This window comes from Grammomys surdaster, unplaced genomic scaffold (assembly GCF_004785775.1).
Source record: "Grammomys surdaster isolate TR1022 unplaced genomic scaffold, NIH_TR_1.0 125852, whole genome shotgun sequence".
Taxonomy (NCBI): Eukaryota; Metazoa; Chordata; class Mammalia; order Rodentia; family Muridae; genus Grammomys; species Grammomys surdaster.
Genome location: NW_021620678.1, coordinates 2106039 through 2127241, shown reverse-complemented (window position 1 = coordinate 2127241; position 21203 = coordinate 2106039). Strand labels below are relative to the sequence as shown.

Below are 21203 nucleotides of genomic sequence, written 5' to 3'. Positions count from 1 at the left end.
GCTCATGTTCTCTCTCTCTCTCTCTCTCTCTCTCTCTCTCTCTCTCTCTCTCTCTCTCTCTCTCTCTCTCTCTCTCTCCTGTTTAAGACTTTGGCACAAAATAGAATAATCTGTTCTAGAAGAGATCTGGTTTTCTTTTGTTGTTGTTTGTTTTTTTGTTTTGTTTTTTGAGAAAAGAATGCCTAATCAACTTTGTTTTCTGATGGAAATACCACTGATCATGGCTTAAGTAGCCAGGCTTAGGAACCCAAATTCTACCATGGTCTCCATGTTCTACCAGGTTCTACACAGAACCTGGCTTATTAAGAAAATACCAATTTTTCTGCCCAAGAGTCCTTTAATAGGCCAGTAGCACATGCCCATAATTCCAGTCCTCAGGCAGCAGAGGCAGGATAATCACTGTAAGGTCAAGGTTAGCTTGAACAACAGCAAGAGGTTCAGATTAGCTATAGCTAGATACTGAAATTCTGTCTGTCTCTCTCTGGCATGTGCATGCGTGCACGAGCGCGCGCATACACACACACACACACACACAGAGTCCTATAAATATTCAGTTCTATGTCTATCTGCATAGTCTACTTCTAAACAGGCTTAGAAAAAAATGCATTTGCTGGATTTTCCTCAAAGGAAGCCTGCTTGTGGGTTGTGAACGGGCTGAACTAGACAAGAGGAAGAACACTATCCTAACCAATTAAGACAATTGTAACAACAATTTCTCAGTTTACTTTCTAAATTGTAACAACAATTTCTCAGTTTACTTTCTAAATTACTACAAAGTCCCAAGACACACACTTCTTTGAAATGTCTTTGGTTAGAAATACAATACACTAATGTGTAAGTATCTGACAATTTATTTTTCAAGTTATATTTCCTAAGAAAGTTATCATAGATAAAACAACTATGAAGACTGACCACCTTTACTGACTCTTCCATCACTGAATGACATGCTTTGGCCTATTGGTCAAACTGACCAAATCAAACCAAACTCATCATTAGAAGGACTTGCATCAAGTCCAAGTCTTCATTACTCTTATCTGATTTTTTTTTTTTTTTTAAATCCAGGGCAAAGGTTTTCGTGTAATGGGCCTCATGGACATTTCATATACACCTACAAGTGCTCCAGCCTAGAGACATCAAGGTCTGGCACCAGCCTGGGCTTATGTGTTATGACGACTCTGTATATTATTCTAATACACACCTGATTAACAACCACATATATAAGGTGCTCAACTATAAGTATTATCTAAAGGAATTCCATCTCCCACTCTTAAGGCCTGCTAATCCAAAGCAACCATTATTAAATAAAATTACATAATTAGAACCAGAAAAGCAAGAAAGAACCACAGAAAAGGACAGGCTATTAGACTGAGAAAGACCTAAGAGTCACTTGTTCTGTTGGCAACACACCAGTTTTTCTAGAAGTTAACTTATTCAACATCTGGCATCATTTAAATGGAACAGTCCAGGCTGTAGTTCAGAAGAGTGTGAACATTCTGGATGTGACATCCCATTTTTAGACAAAATGTACAACGTATTCCATGGATCAAGACTGGGAAGTGTTCTCCATAATTCCCATCTGAAACTAGGAGTTGATAATTTGTTACTTTTAGTAAAAAGTTCTGAAAGAGTTCAGTTCAAAATCATGATTCACACACTTTTTTAACAAAGTATTTACTCTTTTGTTTCCTAAAAATATAAGGCCAACTAGAAACACAATTCCAAGTGCTTTTAGTTTGTCATTATTGCTCTGCAATGACTGCAAACAACCCACCTTAATTACTGTGCACCCACTCTCTTCTGAGTGGACTGCAGGCTGAGTCAGCAGCACTGTGAAATCTAAACACAGAGAGAATAAAAATCTTACCTTTGGTTTTTTGTTCCGTGACCTGCAAAAGAAATAACAGACATAAGTAAATAAAATCTGCTTTTTAGTTCAGTACTGTATTGTATTATTGTTTTAATTTTATTAACTTAGGCAATTCAAGTTGTGAGTATATGCAGTACTCAGGCTTAGTTGAAATCTAAAAACAGCTAGGAGTCAATTCAGATATCCTTCTAGAGCTGTTGAGCCATACTCACACATCTAGGATTTGGAGGAGATCCACATTAAAACAACAAGATCAGGAACAGCAGCCATCACCATCCCACTCGCTAAATGACATAGACTATATTGGAATATTGTTAGCCATTTTGACTGCTCTAATTTTAGAAAGTCAAATAGATGTGGCCAGAAACTCAATTCACCATTAATACAAAAAGATTCCCTCCTGAGTATGAACTCAAATACGTTTGAGCTCAAACCTAAAAAGCCTGAGGGACTCTTCATGAATTTCAGCTGCAAAGAGAGATTTGCAATCAAGCCTTTGTGATGACGACTCATCGACTCACTTACTTGGTGGAGATACAGTCTATCTCTTCTAACAGGGTTTGGTTAAGGTTAAAATCAGATAGCAATCCCAAAGTTCAATTGAAATCGGCTGTCATCATCAAAATTTATAAAGCAGAGCCATAAGACTGAACTGTGCAAAATTTGACAAAATTTTGAGTGCCTTATTAAAAGTGCTTCTTTATGTCATAACTAAGATTTTATGAAAAACTCTTAAAATGATGGGTGACTACATACAGTAATGAATTTGAGGGGGGTTGGAAATCTTTTGAAGACAGATGGAAATTGCTTCTGATGTTTCTATAGGGTGGGGACAACAACATGGAGACACTTATCATATACTCCATATAATATAAAAACAAAGCCACAAAGGAAAGACATCCCAAAGCGAGCAAGCCAGAATTCTAGCCATGGATGGATTACAGCACTAAGACTATGAGATTCTGGCCCACTTTTCTAAACTGTCAGTCTGCTAAAGTACATTTACACTGATTAACTGTGTAAGAAGAGTTATTAATAATAAACTCAAAGCCCTCAATGCCCAGGGACCACAGAGAAAAAGTAGAAAGACTGTAATAGCTAGAAGTCATGAGGACCAAACAGTTTGGAACCTGACAGAACCCCTGCACTCATGAATTCCCAGCAGCAAGAAAAGACCCAAATAAAATCAATCCAGTTAACAATCCAGCATGAGCCGGGCGGTGCACATCTTTAATCCCAGCACTTGGGAGGCAGAGACAGGCGGATTTCTGAGTTCGAGGCCAGCCTGGTCTACAGAGTGAGTTCCAGGACAGCCAGGACTACACAGAGAAACCCTGTCTCGAAAAACAAAAAAACAACAACAACAACAAAAAAAACAATCCAGCATGAAGGAGGGAGGTGTCTTGAGACCCCACCCTGAGCCCAGGACCTACTAACAGTTGTCGATTCAGAGTCAGAGTGGCTTTCTTTAAGAGTGAGTGAGGCCCATGGTAGGTTTTTAGTGGGCATAGTAGAAGATGGCCCCACACACTTGACAACATAAGCAGCACAAATTACAATCATAGGCTATAAAAAAATGGGGACGATGGATACTGGGATATTGGGAGGGGTGGATCTGAGAGGAACTAAGGGAGGAACAGGGGGAGTAATCTGGCTAGTAATCATTCTGGATTACTGCTACTCATGAAAATATGGTCATCTTTTGTCTTAGTCAGGGTTTTTATTCCTGCACAAACATCATGACCAAGAAGCAAGTTGGGGAGGAAAGAGTTTATTCAGCTTACACTTCCAGATTGCTGTTCATCACCAAAGGAAGTCAGGACTGGAACTCAAGCAGGTCAGGGAGCAGGAGCTGATGCAGAGGCCATGAAGGGATGTTATTTCTGGCTTGCTTCCCCTGGCTTGCTCAGCTTGCTTTATTATAGAACCCAAGACTACCAGCCCAGGGATGGCAGCACCCACAATGCCCTCCCCACCACCTTGATCAATAATTGAGAAAATGCCTTACAGCTCGATCTTGACGAGGCATTTCCTCAACTGAAGCTCCTTTCTCTGTGATAACTCCAGCTTGTCTCAAGTTGACACACAAAAACAGCCAGTACATCTTTGGAGGGTATGTCCTGTACCTGGCCAGCACTCAAAACAAATTTGAGCACACTTAGGCTCTGAATCTAACCTAAACCATCTATTCTTAGGATTCCCTAGAGTGTTTCTTATGTTTTTTTGCATTAAAGGACAGGTTAACTGTACTACACTGAAATCTGTGGAGGTATCTTAAAGTGAACCAGCTACCCACTACTAATTACTACAGAGCTCAATTCTAGTGAATTGAGCTTTTACATTTTTCTATAATCCCCAATTATCCAAGAATGAATGGGTTTTATTCACATACCAACTCCTGAAGGCAATTTAGGTTTTATTTCATTGTAACTATTTCTTGGAATGCCATTTTGAAGATTAGTTGTATGGAAGTAAATGCTTTTCCCATTTGTAAGCAACAAATCTAAATCATGTTGAATATGTCTTAAATGTGGGTGCTGTTACAACAGTCGATTCTCAGATGGCGAAAAGCTGGACAGTGAGAGTCTACGTCCTGCCAACATTACACAACGCTCCTTTTGCAGTGTCAGCCTAATGAATGAATGGAGTCCTTCTTTACACCTCTCTGATGAATGGGAATTTAACATGGTTTACTTAGGGATGGTTCTGGAAAGAGTAAACTGTCATTGAACACAGTGGAAAGGGGCTCATGTTTAATTTCTGTGTGGAAGAAATTTAATTTTAGCCCTAAATGAAAGTCAATGTTTTAATAAAATGACATTGGCATCATTCATGCTTCTTCTATATCCAGTGCTGAGGATGGAACCCACAACACTCCTTTACCAAGTTAAACATTCAGCCCACCGCCACATTCGTGACCATTCACTTAGTAAACTAACATTCTGAGCAACTCCTGGGTACCAGACACACAGACACATGATGCTGTTGACATAAATATAAATATGATGTCAAGAAATTTATATCCAGTTTAAAGAAGAAAGCGGACACAAAGAGGTGGTTAAAAAACAATGAGGAAAGAAAGCAAGCCATGGCAGCTGTATAATGGCCACAGAGTACAACTTCTGGCACATTCTCTACAATCCTTTCCATGAAAGCACATTTTATGCCTTCTAGCTGTCTTTACAGTAATACTGGGACCACTAAGACAATCACAGGGTAAGCTTTGTGCTCTTTCATTAAAATTGCTAAATTGAAATTTAATTCTAAAATTATACAGTGGCTTAGTACAGCAAAATGTTGTCAAAGACAAGCACCAGCTTCTGTTAGCCTAGACTCTGTTAACTTATCCTTTCCCTCTTCCTTTCTTTCAGCAGCTCCTTTGAACTCCCAATATTCTTGCCAAGAATTGGATTATAGGCAGGCATCATCATGCCCAACCAAGATGCCTGAATTCATATATTAGTCATAATTAATCCCTTGAAATTTCCAGGTTTGTTCTTTGTTATTACTTCTCACTCAGGCTTCAATGCAGATACACACACAGACTGCCCAGCTGTATAAACTGCACGCTCTGTACATTTACTCTCAAATGTAAACATTCTCCTTTATTTCAAATAAATTTCTTATTTCTAGGATACACAATAAAAGTGTACACTATATCTGATTTATAAACACAAGACACTATATATAAAATATATATTATATATAAATGTTAAAGATATATATTTATATAAATATTCAAAAATTTTATACACACACGGTAACTCTGGCTGTCCTAGAATTCACTTTTAAGTCCTCAAACTAAGAGAGATCTGCCTGTCTCTGCCTCCCCAGTGACATTAATGCAACAAGCACTTGGCTATGTGGTGAATCAAGACAGAATAAATACTGACTAAAACCATCATTCTCTGCTTGTCATCGGGTCAACGAGCCCCGCTCCAGACTCTTCAGGTCCCTATTAGCTTCATTCCCACAGATGGTGAAGTCTGTGTACCAATTTAGTAGATAAAATGTGAGTGGCTGAAAGGAAAATGTTCTAAGTTCACTTGAGACTTTTTTTGGGGGGAGGGGGTCAGCAAGGCACAGGGCAGGAGCTCAAAGGGCATACATAGGGCAAAAGGAACACGCCAACACTACTGCACCTGTACTTCTCTGAGTCTGACAGGGAAGGTGGCTATGTATCCAAATGAAGAACAATAGGCCCACTCCTCTTCCCCGTCTGAGAAAAGTTTATGTAGCCCACTTGGAATAGAACTCACTCACTATGTAGCTGAGGACCATGTGAACTTCCAACCATTCTGCCTCTACCCCAAATGGTGGGGTTACATGTATACATGACCACACCAGGCTCGTTACCTGCTTTCTCTATTCACATTCTTTATTCTGGAATTATAGACAGCTCTGATAGGCTAAGATTGGAAGCAAATGTTCTAACAGCATGAAGATGATAGAAGACTCACCACTATCAACGTAACAGAAACACCATTAAAAGCAGGCAAAATTTTAAATCACATAGCAGTCTGATACAGCACTAAATAATTGTCTGTTCCTTTTAATTAAGTCATAAAGAATAAATTACAATCATATACTTAATATAGCAGGGTTATCTGCCACCAATTCTGAGAGTATTTCCAAGAATTCTCAAATGCTGGTCCTCATAAACGATCTACTTATATATTACTTCAAATAATGAAATCACAGGACATGCATATTCAGTGGTGCTGGAGAAATTCTGCAGTACATCCCTTCTCCGTCACATTAGGTCTGACAGCCTTTACTCTTCTATGTGAATGGTTCTCTCTTAAAACCAGTACTAGCAGGTTCCCTCAAAGCTGACTGACTTGCAATAAGGCCCTGCTTCCCAAATCTGCACATAACCACAGTAGACCTGGCCAGCAAATTTGTTTCCAGAAAAAGCTACACAGTGACCCTGCAGAGCCAGAGCAAGTTACACATTACTAACGGGATGGTGGAGCAGGGCAAAGAAAGCTGGGCCAGTCAGGAGTGAGGCGTGCGCGCTGGGATAGGGGCTATGCTCTCAAGCAGAAGGCTGCACTGTCTGCTTCCAATAGTCTGCCCATCAGCCAAACATTTTGACTGGGACCTGACAGCTGTCATCTCTGCCTTTTCATTTAGTGTATCTTTTCCCCTCCAAGCACATTCCTCAAGCTATGCAATGCTCTAGCCCCCAAGGCACTATGCAAGATACCATTTGTTTCATTATTTTTGAGACAGAGTCACATTACGCAGCTCAAGCTGGTCTGGAACTAGCTATGTAACCCAGGAAAACCTCAAACTGAGCATCTTCCTGCCTCCATAGTGATGGGATTACAAACACATGCCTCCATGTCTGGCCTACTAGAACCTGTCAGAGGGCAGTTTACTGATGAGATTATTAAAAAGCAAAATTTCCTACACTACAGTGCCATGGGTAGGCTAAAAAACCAATAGTGCATACTTGAGCATGTTTTTAAAAGTTTGTCTATAAACTTGGAGAAAAGATGATACTAAATTATGGTTCAGATAGCAAAACGACATGAGTTGAGACTTTCTTAATATTGTTTATTAGTGCCTTCATACAATAAGCTGCAATACTTTATCACCCCTGATAGTAATATGTGTGTCAAACTTTTTCTACTTTCAAATTTTTAACTTTCAAATAAACTAATGAACACCTCAGGTGTGTCTTCCTATGTCAGGTATTCAAGTAAGGCAGTCACTGATGGAAGACTGGCAGATATAAAGACAGACTCAATGTTCAACTCACCTTCTGAGTGGCTTCTTTTTTCTTTTTATCCTCTTTCTTCCTTTTCTTGTCTTCCATTAACTGTTCTTCCCTTTCTTGCTCCTTCTCTCTATAAAAAGAAGAAACACACCAGAAAGGTTATACGTGTATATTCACACCCCACTTCTGTAGCAAAGACCACAGCATTAATACCTTGCTTACACTAAAACGACATATAAAACCCATGACCTTAGGTGCTCTCCTATCAGAGTTTGCCATCCCTTTCACAAAACATTTATTATGTTAGGCTTGGTTTCTAAGATGCCTAAAAGCCATTTCTATAATATCTGTATACACACACTCACAGGATTGGGTGCACTTTTATTTAGTAATAGGTTTGTTTTGACTATAATATATAGTTGACTTCTAGTAATATTTAAAACATAATACAGATAAGTTAATTCACTTGTGGTATAGATATTTTTATAATTTAGGTGTCTGCCCATGATCTCTTTGGAATGGTGAACATATAAATTTCTGTTCTAAATTTTTCAAATAAATTTATTAATACCATATGCTGTACATATTTACTATGAGTGTGAGTGTAAGTGTGTGTGTGTGTGTGTATATGTGTGTAAGTCAAAGGTAGACCTTGGGTTTCTTCCTTCATATTGTACCTTTTTCTTTTGTTAAATTTCACTTTATTTTGGGGTTTGGGTGTTTTGTTTGTACTGTATGTGTACCTGGTATCTGAAGAGGCCAGAAGAGGGCACTGGATCTCTAGAACTGGAGTTATGAATGTCTGTGAGCCACCTTGTGAATACCAGGAATTGACTTAGGTCCTCTGAAAGAGCAACAAGTGCTCTTAACCACTGAGCCATTCTTCTAGCCCTGTCACCTGATTTTTGTTGTTGTTTTTGCAGCTGAACCTAGAGCTCTGTTTCCAGCAGACCGGTGGCTGTCAAGCCCAAGAGATCTACCTGTCTCTCACCCCTAACCACATGTCCTAGAGCTGCAATTACAGTTGTGGAGCATAGCCTGGACTTAGTAACAACAGCAATAACCACCACCACCACTAAAACCCGGAAGTGCTGGGGATCTGGCTCAGGTCCTCAGGCTTGCTCAGCAGGCACTTTACTCACCCAGCCATCTCCCCAGCCCAATACATGTGTTTTTAAGGAAGGCACTCAGAGTCCTGGGAATCAAAGTGTTCTCTGTGGAGTGGGTTTACAATTGCATCTCTCTCCTACAAATACAAATTACATCAGTTGACCTGCTCCACCTATTAGCATAAAAACAATATACACTAATAGACCTTCAGTTGAGGAACTGTGCTAAATCTTAAGATACACAATTTATGTAAGAAACCCAAAGTTCATTCTATGTATCTACAGAGAAACAAGGCCAACTCACCAAGAGTATAACCTCAAATAGAGGGTTCTCACTAGTAAAAAAGCCCTAGACAGCTTACTGAGCCTCAGTGGGGAGAACATTCAGAGACCTGGTTCCTAGTTCTCCACAGCAGAGAACACAGCCTATGGCAATTAGGATTTCAGGTAATAACACATCAATTCATTACTTCACACACATCATCTAAACATGACCAAGATAAAAGAGACTAAAGAAACAGTTAAGGAACTAACAGGTCTGCAAATGGCAAAACTCACTAAAATGGTTCCAGAGGTACTCAAGCATAGGAAAGAAGGCAGGTCTAGTCAGACGTACTCAGCCTACACAAAAGAAACAGGGGAAGAGCTAAAGTGGGCACTCATGAATAGGTAATCAATGCTTTACTTACAAAAACAAGAATTGTCTATACCAGAAGTGGCAGTGGGCAATCCCAGCATATGAGATGCTTTGGGAAGTGGAGTGAGGAGGATTACTGAGTTATAAGCTAGCACAGGCTACATATCGGAACTCTGTCAAAACAACAACAAAAAACCCAAAACCAAACCAAAACAAAAAAGGAACAAACCCAACCCAAGCTATAATATTTTAAAAAATTTATTTTTCTGTTAAGCTGTAACTGAATCCACAGACACAAATATCAGACTTTCTCCTTCACCCCGGGCATAAATATACAAAAGTTTTATGTGGAAAACAAGCTCTAATTCTAACTTCCATGTGAAAACATAACCAAAGGCAAGTTTGTCTCCAACTCCTGTAGATCCAGTCCAGCAATGCATTCCCCGACTAGGACAGTGTGCACTACCGTGAGTCTGTAGCAGTACACTATGGCCAGGGCTGGAGAGAGAGTTTAGGGGTTAAGAGTGCTAGCTGCTTAATGCAGAAGACCTGAGGTTCAATTCCTAGCACTCACACGGGCAGCTCCATCAATGTTCTTTTGGCCTTTGTGGGTACCAGGTACTCATACAATTCACAGACATATATGCAGACAAGACATCTATGCACATAAAATTATAATAATTTTTTTTAAAGAAAAAAAGTGGGGCAGATTAAGTGCTAACTACCTAAGGGGTTGGCCACAGTCCCCACTACAGATGGCTTTAGGGGTGCTGTGCTTTCTCTCATCAAGCAAAAGCAGAGGAGGCTCCCTCTCATTACCACTCAGCTCCCATATTTTATAGTGAATCTGGCTACAGAAAAGGAGCAAAGTCTGGACATCTCCTGCTTAAATATTTGGTGCTCTGATAAAATAGGTTGTTATTTTTCTCCTAAGTCTAAAATTTCCAAAATTAGATTTATATTAAAAATGATCCCACCGAAAAAGAAATTCATTAAAAAGATACATTATCAAAAAACAGCTAATCTTTTTCAAATTCTTTCCCTATGAACAGCTAATTCAGGGAAAGAGAATGAAATTCATGCTTTCTAGAAGGACATTTATTTCCAAAGCAAATATTTGTCAAAGCTTTCTAGGAGAAAAGCTTTGCTTTCTCCCTGATTTTTTTTTCTTTCATTTCATTGTCAAACAGCATCTTGGGATAATTTAAGTCTTCTCTTACTTTTCACTTTCTTAGGAAAAATTTCCTTTACCTTGCCTGACACCAACTTACTTGAACCAAACAGTATGGAACTTACTAACCTCTTAATTCAGGTATTTCCCTAGCTAGGCTGCACAGAAATATCATTTGGGGAGCTTTAAAACATCCCTGTGCTGACTCAAAATCAAGCAGAGTCAGGAGGACAGCACTCTAGTGGCAATGGGGGGGCATGTGCATACAGATGGGTGTCAATAAGGAAGACAATGGCAGCCAGGTTTCTCAAGCCTCAAAAAGACAAAGTTACAAAAATGCAAAGGGAAAACAAACAAACAGACACAAAAAAAAAAAAAAAAAGAGATGGCTTTAGGAGTTGGATGTAAACTGGTTACCAACAAGTACTCATTGTTTTTAATAAACGCAAACATATACACATAAATGTCTGCCAATTTAGCTACCTATTTCTGCCCACCCCCATATCTGCAAACATGAGGCTACAAAACAAGGAATACTTAGATAGTAACGAGCCAAAGATTTGCAGCTTTTAAATACCATTCTTTACCCGAGTTATTTGAGGGTGGGGAACCAAAATGCTAATTCAAGGGCTAGGGCCAGGAAAGTTTAATATGAAACAGACTGCTTGCCATAAAGCAGTTAGTCCTTAAAAAGGATAGTCTGAAGGGGATCTGACTATCTGGGACAACATAAGATCACTGTAAGTAATGCTAGCAGAGGTATAATCCATTATATAAATTAGTAAAACACAAAAGACAAAGGATTTCCTAAGAAATGAATAAATTATGAGAGAGGGGAATGGAACATTCAAAGAGTTTAAAAACACCTACCCACAAAATACTTTTCAATTTTAAAAGGGGAAAGAGTAATAGCAGGAGGCTGGAGATACAACCTAGACCATTGCCTGTTTAACATCATGGGAACGTGTTGGGGATCTATCAGACAACTGCACCTTAAGAGCTAAGAGGCAAACTACAAAATAAATGGCTTGAAAACTCCCCAGGTTTCAAGGCATCAAAGTCAAGGAAAGTCTAGAAACCTGCTGTGAGCAGAGGGAAACGAAGGAGACAAGACCAAAGGCATCAGGCAGTCCTTCGGCCATAAAGACTTCAATATTGACTCTCATTTTGTTTTGATTTATTTTGAGGCAGTGTCTCACTGAAGCAGCCCAGGCTGTCCTGGATGTACTATATACAGACTGGCCTCAAATCTGAGGCAATTCTCCTGTCTTAGCCTCCAGAGAATGGCAGTTATAGCATTAGATCTCTGCTTCTTTCTGGTGGTTATATTGCAGGAGTACAGGAGAAAACACTCTCATTATTGGCAAAAGAGCTGCATTTATGTGCCTGGGCACCAGGTCACTGGCTTATTCTCTAACAACACAAAAAAACATACAGATGTGAACTCTAAATTCGAGACTGTTTCCCCAAACAACACACACAAAGCTATCACTCAGGCAGCGTTCCAGTTCAGTGAGACAGCAACCACTAGGGACTGTTTACTCCCTCACTCCTCCATTCCCAAGTATTCTAACATGTAGCTAAGCTTGAAAACTGCCCATACAAATGCATTCATTAAAATTTACACTTCAAACCTTTACCAAACGATGGGATTGAAGAGATGGCTCAGTAGGTAAGAGCACTGTCTGTTCTTCCAGAAGAACAAAGTTCAATTCCTAGCACCACATGGAAGTTCACGACAGTCTATAACAGACATACATGCACGTAAAACACCAATGTACATAAAAATAAAAACTTTAACACAAACACACACACACACAAACCACAAACAAATAAAACCAAATGAAAACAAATGTAAATGCCAGGTAAGGAGGTGGGTCCCAGCAGTTCCTAAATATGAAGAGCAGGTAGATTTGTTTTTCTTGTACCTAACCTTTTCCCTTTCAAATGTCTACTGAAACAGTTCAGAATATACATTACGTAAAAGTTCCTACTACTACCAGGTAATCTCCCGGTGGATTCGGTTTCCAAATGTGTACGGAATCAAGGGTCCCTCAAATCCTTCACAGCACCCAGGGACTCCTGGCTAAAACTGGGGCTGTCAGCCCAGTGCACTTCATCTGTTGACTTCAGTGTTCTGCGAACATCTTTCTCACGTGGGTTTGGACATGAAAGCTGAAGGAGCATTGTCTAGGAGCTGGGTTACAACCGGGTACCAGCACTTGCCTCTGTAGGCAGAAAATTTTTGTCATTTCTGTTTTCATTTGTTAGTACTAGAAGAACTGAAGTATATGTCTCCCAAACATATACATAGGTAAACAAAAGACACAACAGGACGTTACAATCTAGAATAAATCTAGAATGGTAAAAAGTCAATTATACTCCCACTGGCTCTTGTCACGATGAGGATGGACTCCAAGGCCAACTGAATGCTAAGCAAAGGCTCCTGCCACTGCAGTCCCAAACTATAAATCCCCTAAAGGGAAACCCAGCCTTCCTTCCTGTAGAAATCTCTTACTGTCTGTTTGGAAGCTTCACCTGTCAAACAAAGTCGAATGACCTGTAGCTGAGGCAGGAAATAGAAGGTGGGAGTTCTGGTAGGAAGCAAGAATTCACTGAATATGGAAAAAGGCAGAAGCATGGGATTTGAGCAGAGGTAAGCACACTCATGGCAGAATTTATTTAAGATTAGAATAAATGGGGTATTAAGTTATGATATTGGGGAACAGGCAAAGCCTACGGCCTAGGTATTTGTAAAAATATTTGAGTTTCAGAGCCATTATGCTGGGAGTTCAGGGTTAGGAGGAAAAACTTGGATTTTACAGTTATAAGTTGAAACGTTTAAGGCAGTTGTAAAATGTCTCAGTATGTAAAAGGCACAAAACCGTGAAATGGGACAAGCTGAGCTTGATCCCTGGTACATGTGGAAAAAGAACAGATCTCACTCCTGTGGACTGTCCTCTAACCTCTACACATGTGCACACAAACATAAAATAAAATGTACTATTTATTTTAAACACACAAAGGAAGCTGGGGGGCGGTGGCTCACACTTTGAATTCCAGTACTTGAGAGGCAGAAGCAGGCAGATCTCTGTGATCTGTGAGGCCAGCCTGTTTTACAGATCGAGTTCCAGGACAGCCAGGACTACACAGAGAAACCCTGTCTCGAAAAATAAACAAAGTAAAAATAAAACCAAAACAAACACAAAGGCAAAGCAGAGGAAAGCTGAGAACAGCTGCTCAGGACTACAACTCCCCAGTGCCCGCACTTAAGTGTGCAAATTCAACCTCCACTTTCAACTCATCCATCTGCAAACCTACCACCACCACCACCAACAAAAAAAAAAAAACAAAAAAAAAAAACAAAAAAACATCAAATTCTGGCTCTCATGGCTATTTGCTTCAGTGAAATTTTCCTTACCAACTCAAATTCCAAAGAAATTTACACTCTTCTGTACACAACACAACCATTGGCCTGCTTCTTGTGTGGCTCTACAGGCATTAAGGCAGACATCATGCCATCATCACTAGCCTCAGAGCCCATAAAATGGCCTGATGTAGCATTCCTGGTCTTGTCAAAGATGTAGCTTAGGGATACCTCTGCAGTTTTTACACAACCCTCCTTTCCTACCAGGAGGTCTGGAAATGGATCTTGTTCTTTAACAAATACTAGGTGTCTAACATGAGCCAGGCACTTTCCCAAGCATGAGAAAAGGCAGAAACAAAGCCAAGCTTCAGCTTGCAGAAGGAACAGGGAATAAGCAGGGCATACAACAAAATATGTGCCTAGAATATATGCTTCAGCTGGCAGCAGGGAAAGGTGAACTGATGGAGAATAGCAGAAGAGGGTACTGCCTTACCTGGCTTGGTTGGGAAAGGCCTCTGATAAGGCAGCCTAGGAATAGAGATTACTGAGGCAAGACATTTATTGGTCAGGAGAAAGCAAGAGAGCATTCTACACAGGGGATGGCAAGTATTTAGGGGCAAGATAAGAGGAATGAGTGCTCAGAATAAAGGCATTTTCAAATCAGACAGCAGACATCTTCCTCCAAAGGACAGAGAATCAGACTCACAAAACCCTGTAAGTATCCCTACCTCCAACCAAAAGGCTCCCTCTCCCAGGAGGTATCAGTATTGAGATCTCCTATAGCAGGCCTTATTAGAACACTGTGCACATCACAGCACAGGAATGGGTATGGAGGTGGCATCAGCCCGACTCTTCTTGTCACTTGCTTCATACAGGTACTGAGAACATCAGAGGGGCTCCATGTAAATATATATTGTTGAAAGAATAAACCCAACCCGAAAGAGAGAGAAAGTGAGAGAGAGAGAGAGTGTGTGTGTGTGTGTGTGTGTGTGTGTGTGTGTGTGTAATTCAGTGATAGAAGACTTGCCTCACACATGTAAGCCCGGGTCCAAGGTGAAAAAAACAACTAAGAGTGAACAATGCTTCCTCTCCTTTAGATGGGAGAATCATTTAAAGAAAAGTCACAAAAATAATGGAGAAAATCTAATAACCACACTCCGTGACTGTGACATACCAGTTACTGACCCGTAACAGTAAGCAAAAAAGTCTTCTGAGTGCTGACACCCTAGACAAAGAGACAGAGGAAACACAATGCCGGGAAATCATGAGAAATACCATGACTAAAGCTGGGTGAAGGGAGAGGGAACAGGAGACATTTGATGTTGCTGTTGAGGTAGTAGCATCTGACCAGAGATCTAAATGGGAAGACTCCTATGGGAGAGCACAGTGGTATGCTAGCAGTCTAGTCACTTTGGGCAGGAACACATTGGAGTCTAGGAGTCTGAGGAGAGCCTGGTCAACACTGTGAGTGTCAGAGGAAGGATGGAAAAAGAGAAGAGAAGAAAAAAAAAGAGTGGGGAGAAGAGGTGACAAGGTAAGACACAGTGGAGTGCCTGTTGTTTGTTAGGGGCTAGTGCTTCTGGCCTTCTGGGAACTCTCATCAGACTTGTTAACCTGTTGTGGCTTGCCTCGCCATAAAGCCGGCACAGGGTAGAAGCCTATGTCTTTTGTGTTTAGTTCTCATATCCTAACACACTATGGAGTACTCTGAGGAGAGCTTGAAGTGCCTTTGGTGTCTCAAAACATGAGCAGAAAGAAAGTACACCAACCACCTAGATATATTTCCAGGGAGTAGAAAGCCAATACCAAAGGCTGTGTACTGTATGGTGACACATATGCAGTCACACTGTGTTAATCAGAGATCACCCATGAAGGAAAGGAAAGGAAGGACTATCTTGACTGCAGTAAGTAAAGTAAAATGATGAACAGCTCAGTTTAGACTAATGAGCAAGGCTCAATTGGACAGGAAATTGCTGCATATATTCTGGAGAATCTTCTTGTTCTTAAAGGATACCTGGCCATCAGTAGCCTCCAAGATGACTCAGACACCTGAGCTAAGTGGCAGCTCTCCTAGCTATAGAATTTGCAAACAACTCCATAGACTAGTGGACAGATCTGAACAGGTACAGTCATTATGTACTGCCTCATGGCTTTTCTGTAACATTTCTGAAAGAACAAGCGGTTGGCTGCCATAGGCTGCAGGTGAGGGCGATGCAGATGAAGTTAGAGAGATTCTCTTTCTCAGTGCTGATGGAGATGTGAGAGAACTGTGTAGAACTACATACGTGCACATGTACACAAACACAAATCTTGGTAAGATCCATGGTTGTATCGGTTTCATAATCTTGGCTGTGATGCTGTACTATAGTTTTACAAGCAGTTACCACTGGTTGAAACTGGGCTACAGAGCATGTGAAATTCTTTTGTACTGTTTCTTACACTGCACATGAATCTACAATTATCATCACAAAAAGAGCAACTGGAAAAAAAAGAGCTTCAAACATGGACTGATCTTTTGGTCTCCTAATTAACACATTTCCAAGGACCTATATAAAAGAAAGAGAGAGAGAAAGAAAGAGAGAGAGAGAGAGAGAGAGAGAGAGAGGGAGGGAGGGAGGGAGGGAGGGAGGGAGGAAGGAAGGAAGGAAGGAAGGATTTACTCACTTTAACCCATGTAAGTTTTATAAGTAACTATGTGTATACGTGTACTGTGGGCATGCTTGGTGCTTACAGAGATCCAAAGAGGGCACTAGATCCCATGGGACTGGAGTTACAGATGGCCGTGAGCCATCATGTGGGTGACTTGAACCTGGGTCCTCTGCATAAATAGCAAGTGCTCTTAACTACTGAGCTATCTCTCTAGCCTCAAGACCCAAACTTTAAACCAGTGGTTGTTCTCAACCTTTCTAATGCTTCAACCCTTTAATATAGTTCCTCATGTTGTGGTGACCCTCAACCATAAAATTATTTTCATCATCATTTTATAGCTGTAATTTTACTACTGTTATGAACTGTAATGTAAATATCAAACACGTAGGATATCGGATATGTTTCCCCACACAAGAGGTCTCAACCCACTTTAAACCATTTTGAAAATAGCTATTTATGAAAGTTGAATCTGAGAACTTTAGAAAAATTTTAGTCAATAGTCCTAGACACTCACTTCCAAAAATATTCTAGGATCTACATTTTGTCCTATCATGTTCTAAACAGTTTTCTATTAACCAAGTGTTTCCTGTCTTAAACATATCAGATGCCATAAGGTCATTCAGAATGCTTCTCTACCACATTGTTCACAGTAACTCTTTAGCTGTGTGATGGTATGTACCTCAGCTGTTAAAACCAACACCAATTCCAAGTCCCTTTTTGACTTATTTCCCAGACTTTCTTATGACCGAAGACAATCATTTAATGTTGCCATAAAGAGCACATACGTGCAACTTCAATGGGGGAAATACAAGGTTCACATCCTGTCAGACAGCAGGACAGAAATAATGTGGTCCTGAGGTTTACAAATGTCACAGCAGTTTCCTTATTGTGCAAGAGGAGGAAGAAGCTCCCTGAGCCTGTCTTACAGCTCCTCGAGGACTCAGGAGATGGCATCACCGTTTAATTATCTTTGTTCATCAAAGGAGTGCATGCCACTCACTGTCTGCCCACCTAGAACTCTACAATACAGATTTAAACACAATTTTTAAAAGACATCTAATACCTGTGATTTGTCAAGTATGTACTTCCTTAAAAGATAAAAGGTAATCCTTGCAATTTATAAAACAGAAAGAAAATAACTAAGCACAAACCATTACCAATCAAATCCAATTAAGGATTAATGATACCACATGACTATTCGGTAAGAGAAACGTAACAAAGGAAGTGTAATAAAAAAGAGTTAACGGTCTCCAAGTGCTCGCTGAAGGTGTTCTCATCTCAAATGCATAAGAGAGAGAGCCTGCTGGAATACATCCAGTTAGGCTGAGGAAATTATATAGTAGGGTACTCCAAACATCTGAGTTGGATTTGTTCTTAACATTTTTTTCATTTGTTGGATCTGACTGAGGGAATTTAATGGGATGCTAATGTAATCTGTACATGATATTAAATTAGAAGACAAGGCCAGACACTGCTAGGAGATAGAAATAATTTTGAGACTAAGTGATACACAGGAAGAAAATATAACATTGTAGCCACAAAACTTTAGTAGTCCATTTCTCTTTAATCCAGTCAGGTACAAACATTTCTCCTGCCTTCAGCTGTGTCTTGTGACATGATAGGCAGGCAATATGTCAGTTACATGCAGCATTTAGGAAACTATGAAGAAGAAGAAGAATCACAATGTTTTATGTATCAAAACATCACACAGCAGCTCTCCACTAGTAATATATTCTGATCATACTTAGCATTAGCAACTGGATTGTCTCATGGTGGGGCTATGAAATAGTATGATCACTCTGCAAAGCAGTTTGGCAAGCTTTGAAAGAGTAAAACATGCCTTTGCTTATGGCCAGCCATAGTACTCCCAGAGAAAAGTGTACTAGGGAAAAAGACTTTCACAGTTTTTCTTTTCTTCTTCTTCTTCTTTTTTTTTTTTTTTTTTTTTTTTTTTTTTTTTTGGTTTTTTCAAGACAGGGTTTCTCTGTATAGCCCTGCCTGTCCTGGAACTCACTCTGTAGACCAGGCTGGCCTCGAACTCAGAATCTACCTGCCTCTGCCTCCCAAGTGCTGGGATTAAAGGCGTGCACCACCACCGTCTGGCAGGAAAAGACTTTCAAATAAACATTCATGACAGCTTCCTCTTTAATTGCTGAAAACTAGATATGTCCAAATATACTTCAAGACGTGAATGGATAAATTATAATACAGAATACAGCAGACTACTCAGCAATAACAGGAATGAAGTACTGATTACACAACACAAATAAACCTCAAAATAGTGATGACAAGTATGAGTCCATTTGCCTAAAAATATCAAGAAATGCAAATTAATCTATAGTGATAGAAGGTAGGTACATACGGGGTAACTGAGGTTTGGGCAAAGGCAAGGAAATAAATGAGCAAAAGGAGACTGTAGTGGAAAGGAATATATTCATTGTCTTCTGTATAAATATCAAGATGTATCAAATGTACAGTTTAAATACAAAGAGTTTATTATATATCAATTTTATCTTACATACAAGAAAAATAAAATAGGTCTTTAAAAAAATTCTAGATGAAATTCCCATATGGCTTCTCTCATGACAGAACAGTGACTCCTCTAGTCCTATGAAGAAGATCTCATCTCATCAAGTGGGACCCCAGCTTCAGTGTGTACACTATTTGCCAAGATCTCAGACCTCTCACATGGACTTCCTGCACTAGCAGCAGCATCAGAGGTGGTGGGAGTAAATTCCCATCTTTCAATGAAATGACCTCTCCTCTCTTCACCTTTACCTTCCTATCTCACTGCCTTAACCGCTCTGGATTCTTAACTTGCAATCAGCAATGCCTACATGAAATATATCAAAGCTGTTTATTTTTCATTTTTATGGATTTGATTGTCTTAAAATACTAAGGTTCTTTAAATTCAAAAGATCCCTTATGAGAGGTGTGGTGGAGAGGCAGGCAGATCTCTATGAATTCAAGGCCAGCTAGTAACATATCAAGTTCTGGGCTAGTCAGAGAAAGCAAGTTGGGAGGGAAACAGGGCAACAGACAGACACACAGATGGGGACCTCACCTTAGGTTTTAAGGTAAAATTTGGTGAATGAAACTTTGCTAATATTACCTCCCATTTTACTCCCCAAGTTCTTTCCCATACATAATGATTATGGGAGGTTCCTAGGTCAGCCCAATAGTAGCAATTTTACTGATATCCAAGCAGGCTAAGGAACAGGACTGTGATAAAGGTCATATACTCTAATATTTATAACTGGGAGTCACTAAGACCTGTTTAAAACTCAGGAACCAGAAAACCCCTCAAACACAAAACCCCACAATTCAGAGAAACATTCTACCCTCTTCATTTGACAGCAAGAAACTGAAAAGAAAGCTTTGGGAAGAACTACTGCCTACAAGAATAACTATAGCCCTAGCCAGGCAAGAAAATAAACTCATCACTTAAACCAACAGCACCAAGGCACACATATCTAGAAGATTGTGGAACACATTAACATTAGATAGGGGATTCAGTCACAAATACTCAAGTGCGGCATTTTTGTGCTGTTATTTGTTGCCTCTCAGCATGGTCAAATGTACTTATTATTTTATATTAAAATATATCGGGCTGGTGAGGTGACTTAGCAAATAAGTGAGCCAACATTAGGGTGAGAGGAAAGGAAGGCTCCCAAAAGTTGTCTTCTGACTTCTACACCCTTTCTGTGGCACATACATGCTCACAAAGACAATAATAATAAACTAATTAATTTTCAAAAGGTTAAATAGTTGGCTGTGGTGGCTTATGCTTATAATCTCAGCACTTGAGAAGTTAACAAAGGAAGATAGCCACAAGTTCGAAGCCAGTCTGGACCACAGAGTAAGCTCTTGCCTCAAATAACAGCAACAGTAATAACTTTTGAAATACATTAAGACTGTCAGCAATTTCACACCAAAATTAAATTAAGTTGAAACTCTACTCCATAGTAACTGCAAAGCAATTCAAGCATGAGTCTGACTAAATTTATGGTATCCAAATGCATTAGTGGCTAAGACCTGAAAAAACAGAAGTGTTTTACCAAGGCCATGCACACAAAGGCCTCTTCTCTTCAGATGCTGACTGGAAGCTAGGAACTGAGCATCCCAAGGGAGAAAGAGGTCTGTGGTCCTAGGGCACCGCTTGCCAACAGTGGAAGGAGCCTTGGTCCTCCTCTACCACTAAACCTCTCCCTCTCCCAAGGGCTACACTTTCACACAGAAGAAATGAGGGTTTAATAATGTCATAAGAGACTTTTAAAGCAACATTACAATTTATGGAGTCCATGTGAAGAAAATGAATTTAAACAGTATGCTGCACTCCTGTCTGACTATATGTCCTTCATACAGCCCTGACAGGTACCATGTAACAGACACAGAGATCAGAAAAGTCCAATTATGTGTGTCCTTTAAAGTAATTTACACAGCCCTTGAGGTTTATGGTTTTAGGAAAAACAAACATACATACATAATACATAATACATACATACATACATACATATATCATACATACATACATACATACATACATACATACATATGTTTTCTATGCCAGAAATTGAACAGTTGTGAATGACCTCTTTACCCTTTTAACTTTCCAAAGACACTGCTCGTATACTATCAGTACTGCACCATTCACCCTCAGGCACTGCTCGGATACTAT

At 39.9% G+C, this 21203-nt stretch overlaps 1 protein-coding gene across 4 annotated transcripts in view; it reads right to left on the bottom strand.

The window, feature by feature from the left end:
* Tnrc6b (trinucleotide repeat containing adaptor 6B) overlaps positions 1-21203 on the bottom strand; it is a 206444-nt gene that overhangs the window by 54803 nt on the left and 130438 nt on the right. For all 4 annotated transcript variants that reach the window (XM_028789977.1, XM_028789979.1, XM_028789980.1 and 1 more), the window contains 2 exons: positions 7635-7722; positions 1865-1886 (listed from right to left, as the gene is read on the bottom strand). In XM_028789977.1, coding sequence (XP_028645810.1) covers positions 1865-1886; positions 7635-7722 — 110 coding nt within the window. The remainder of the gene's footprint in view (positions 1-1864; positions 1887-7634; positions 7723-21203) is intronic.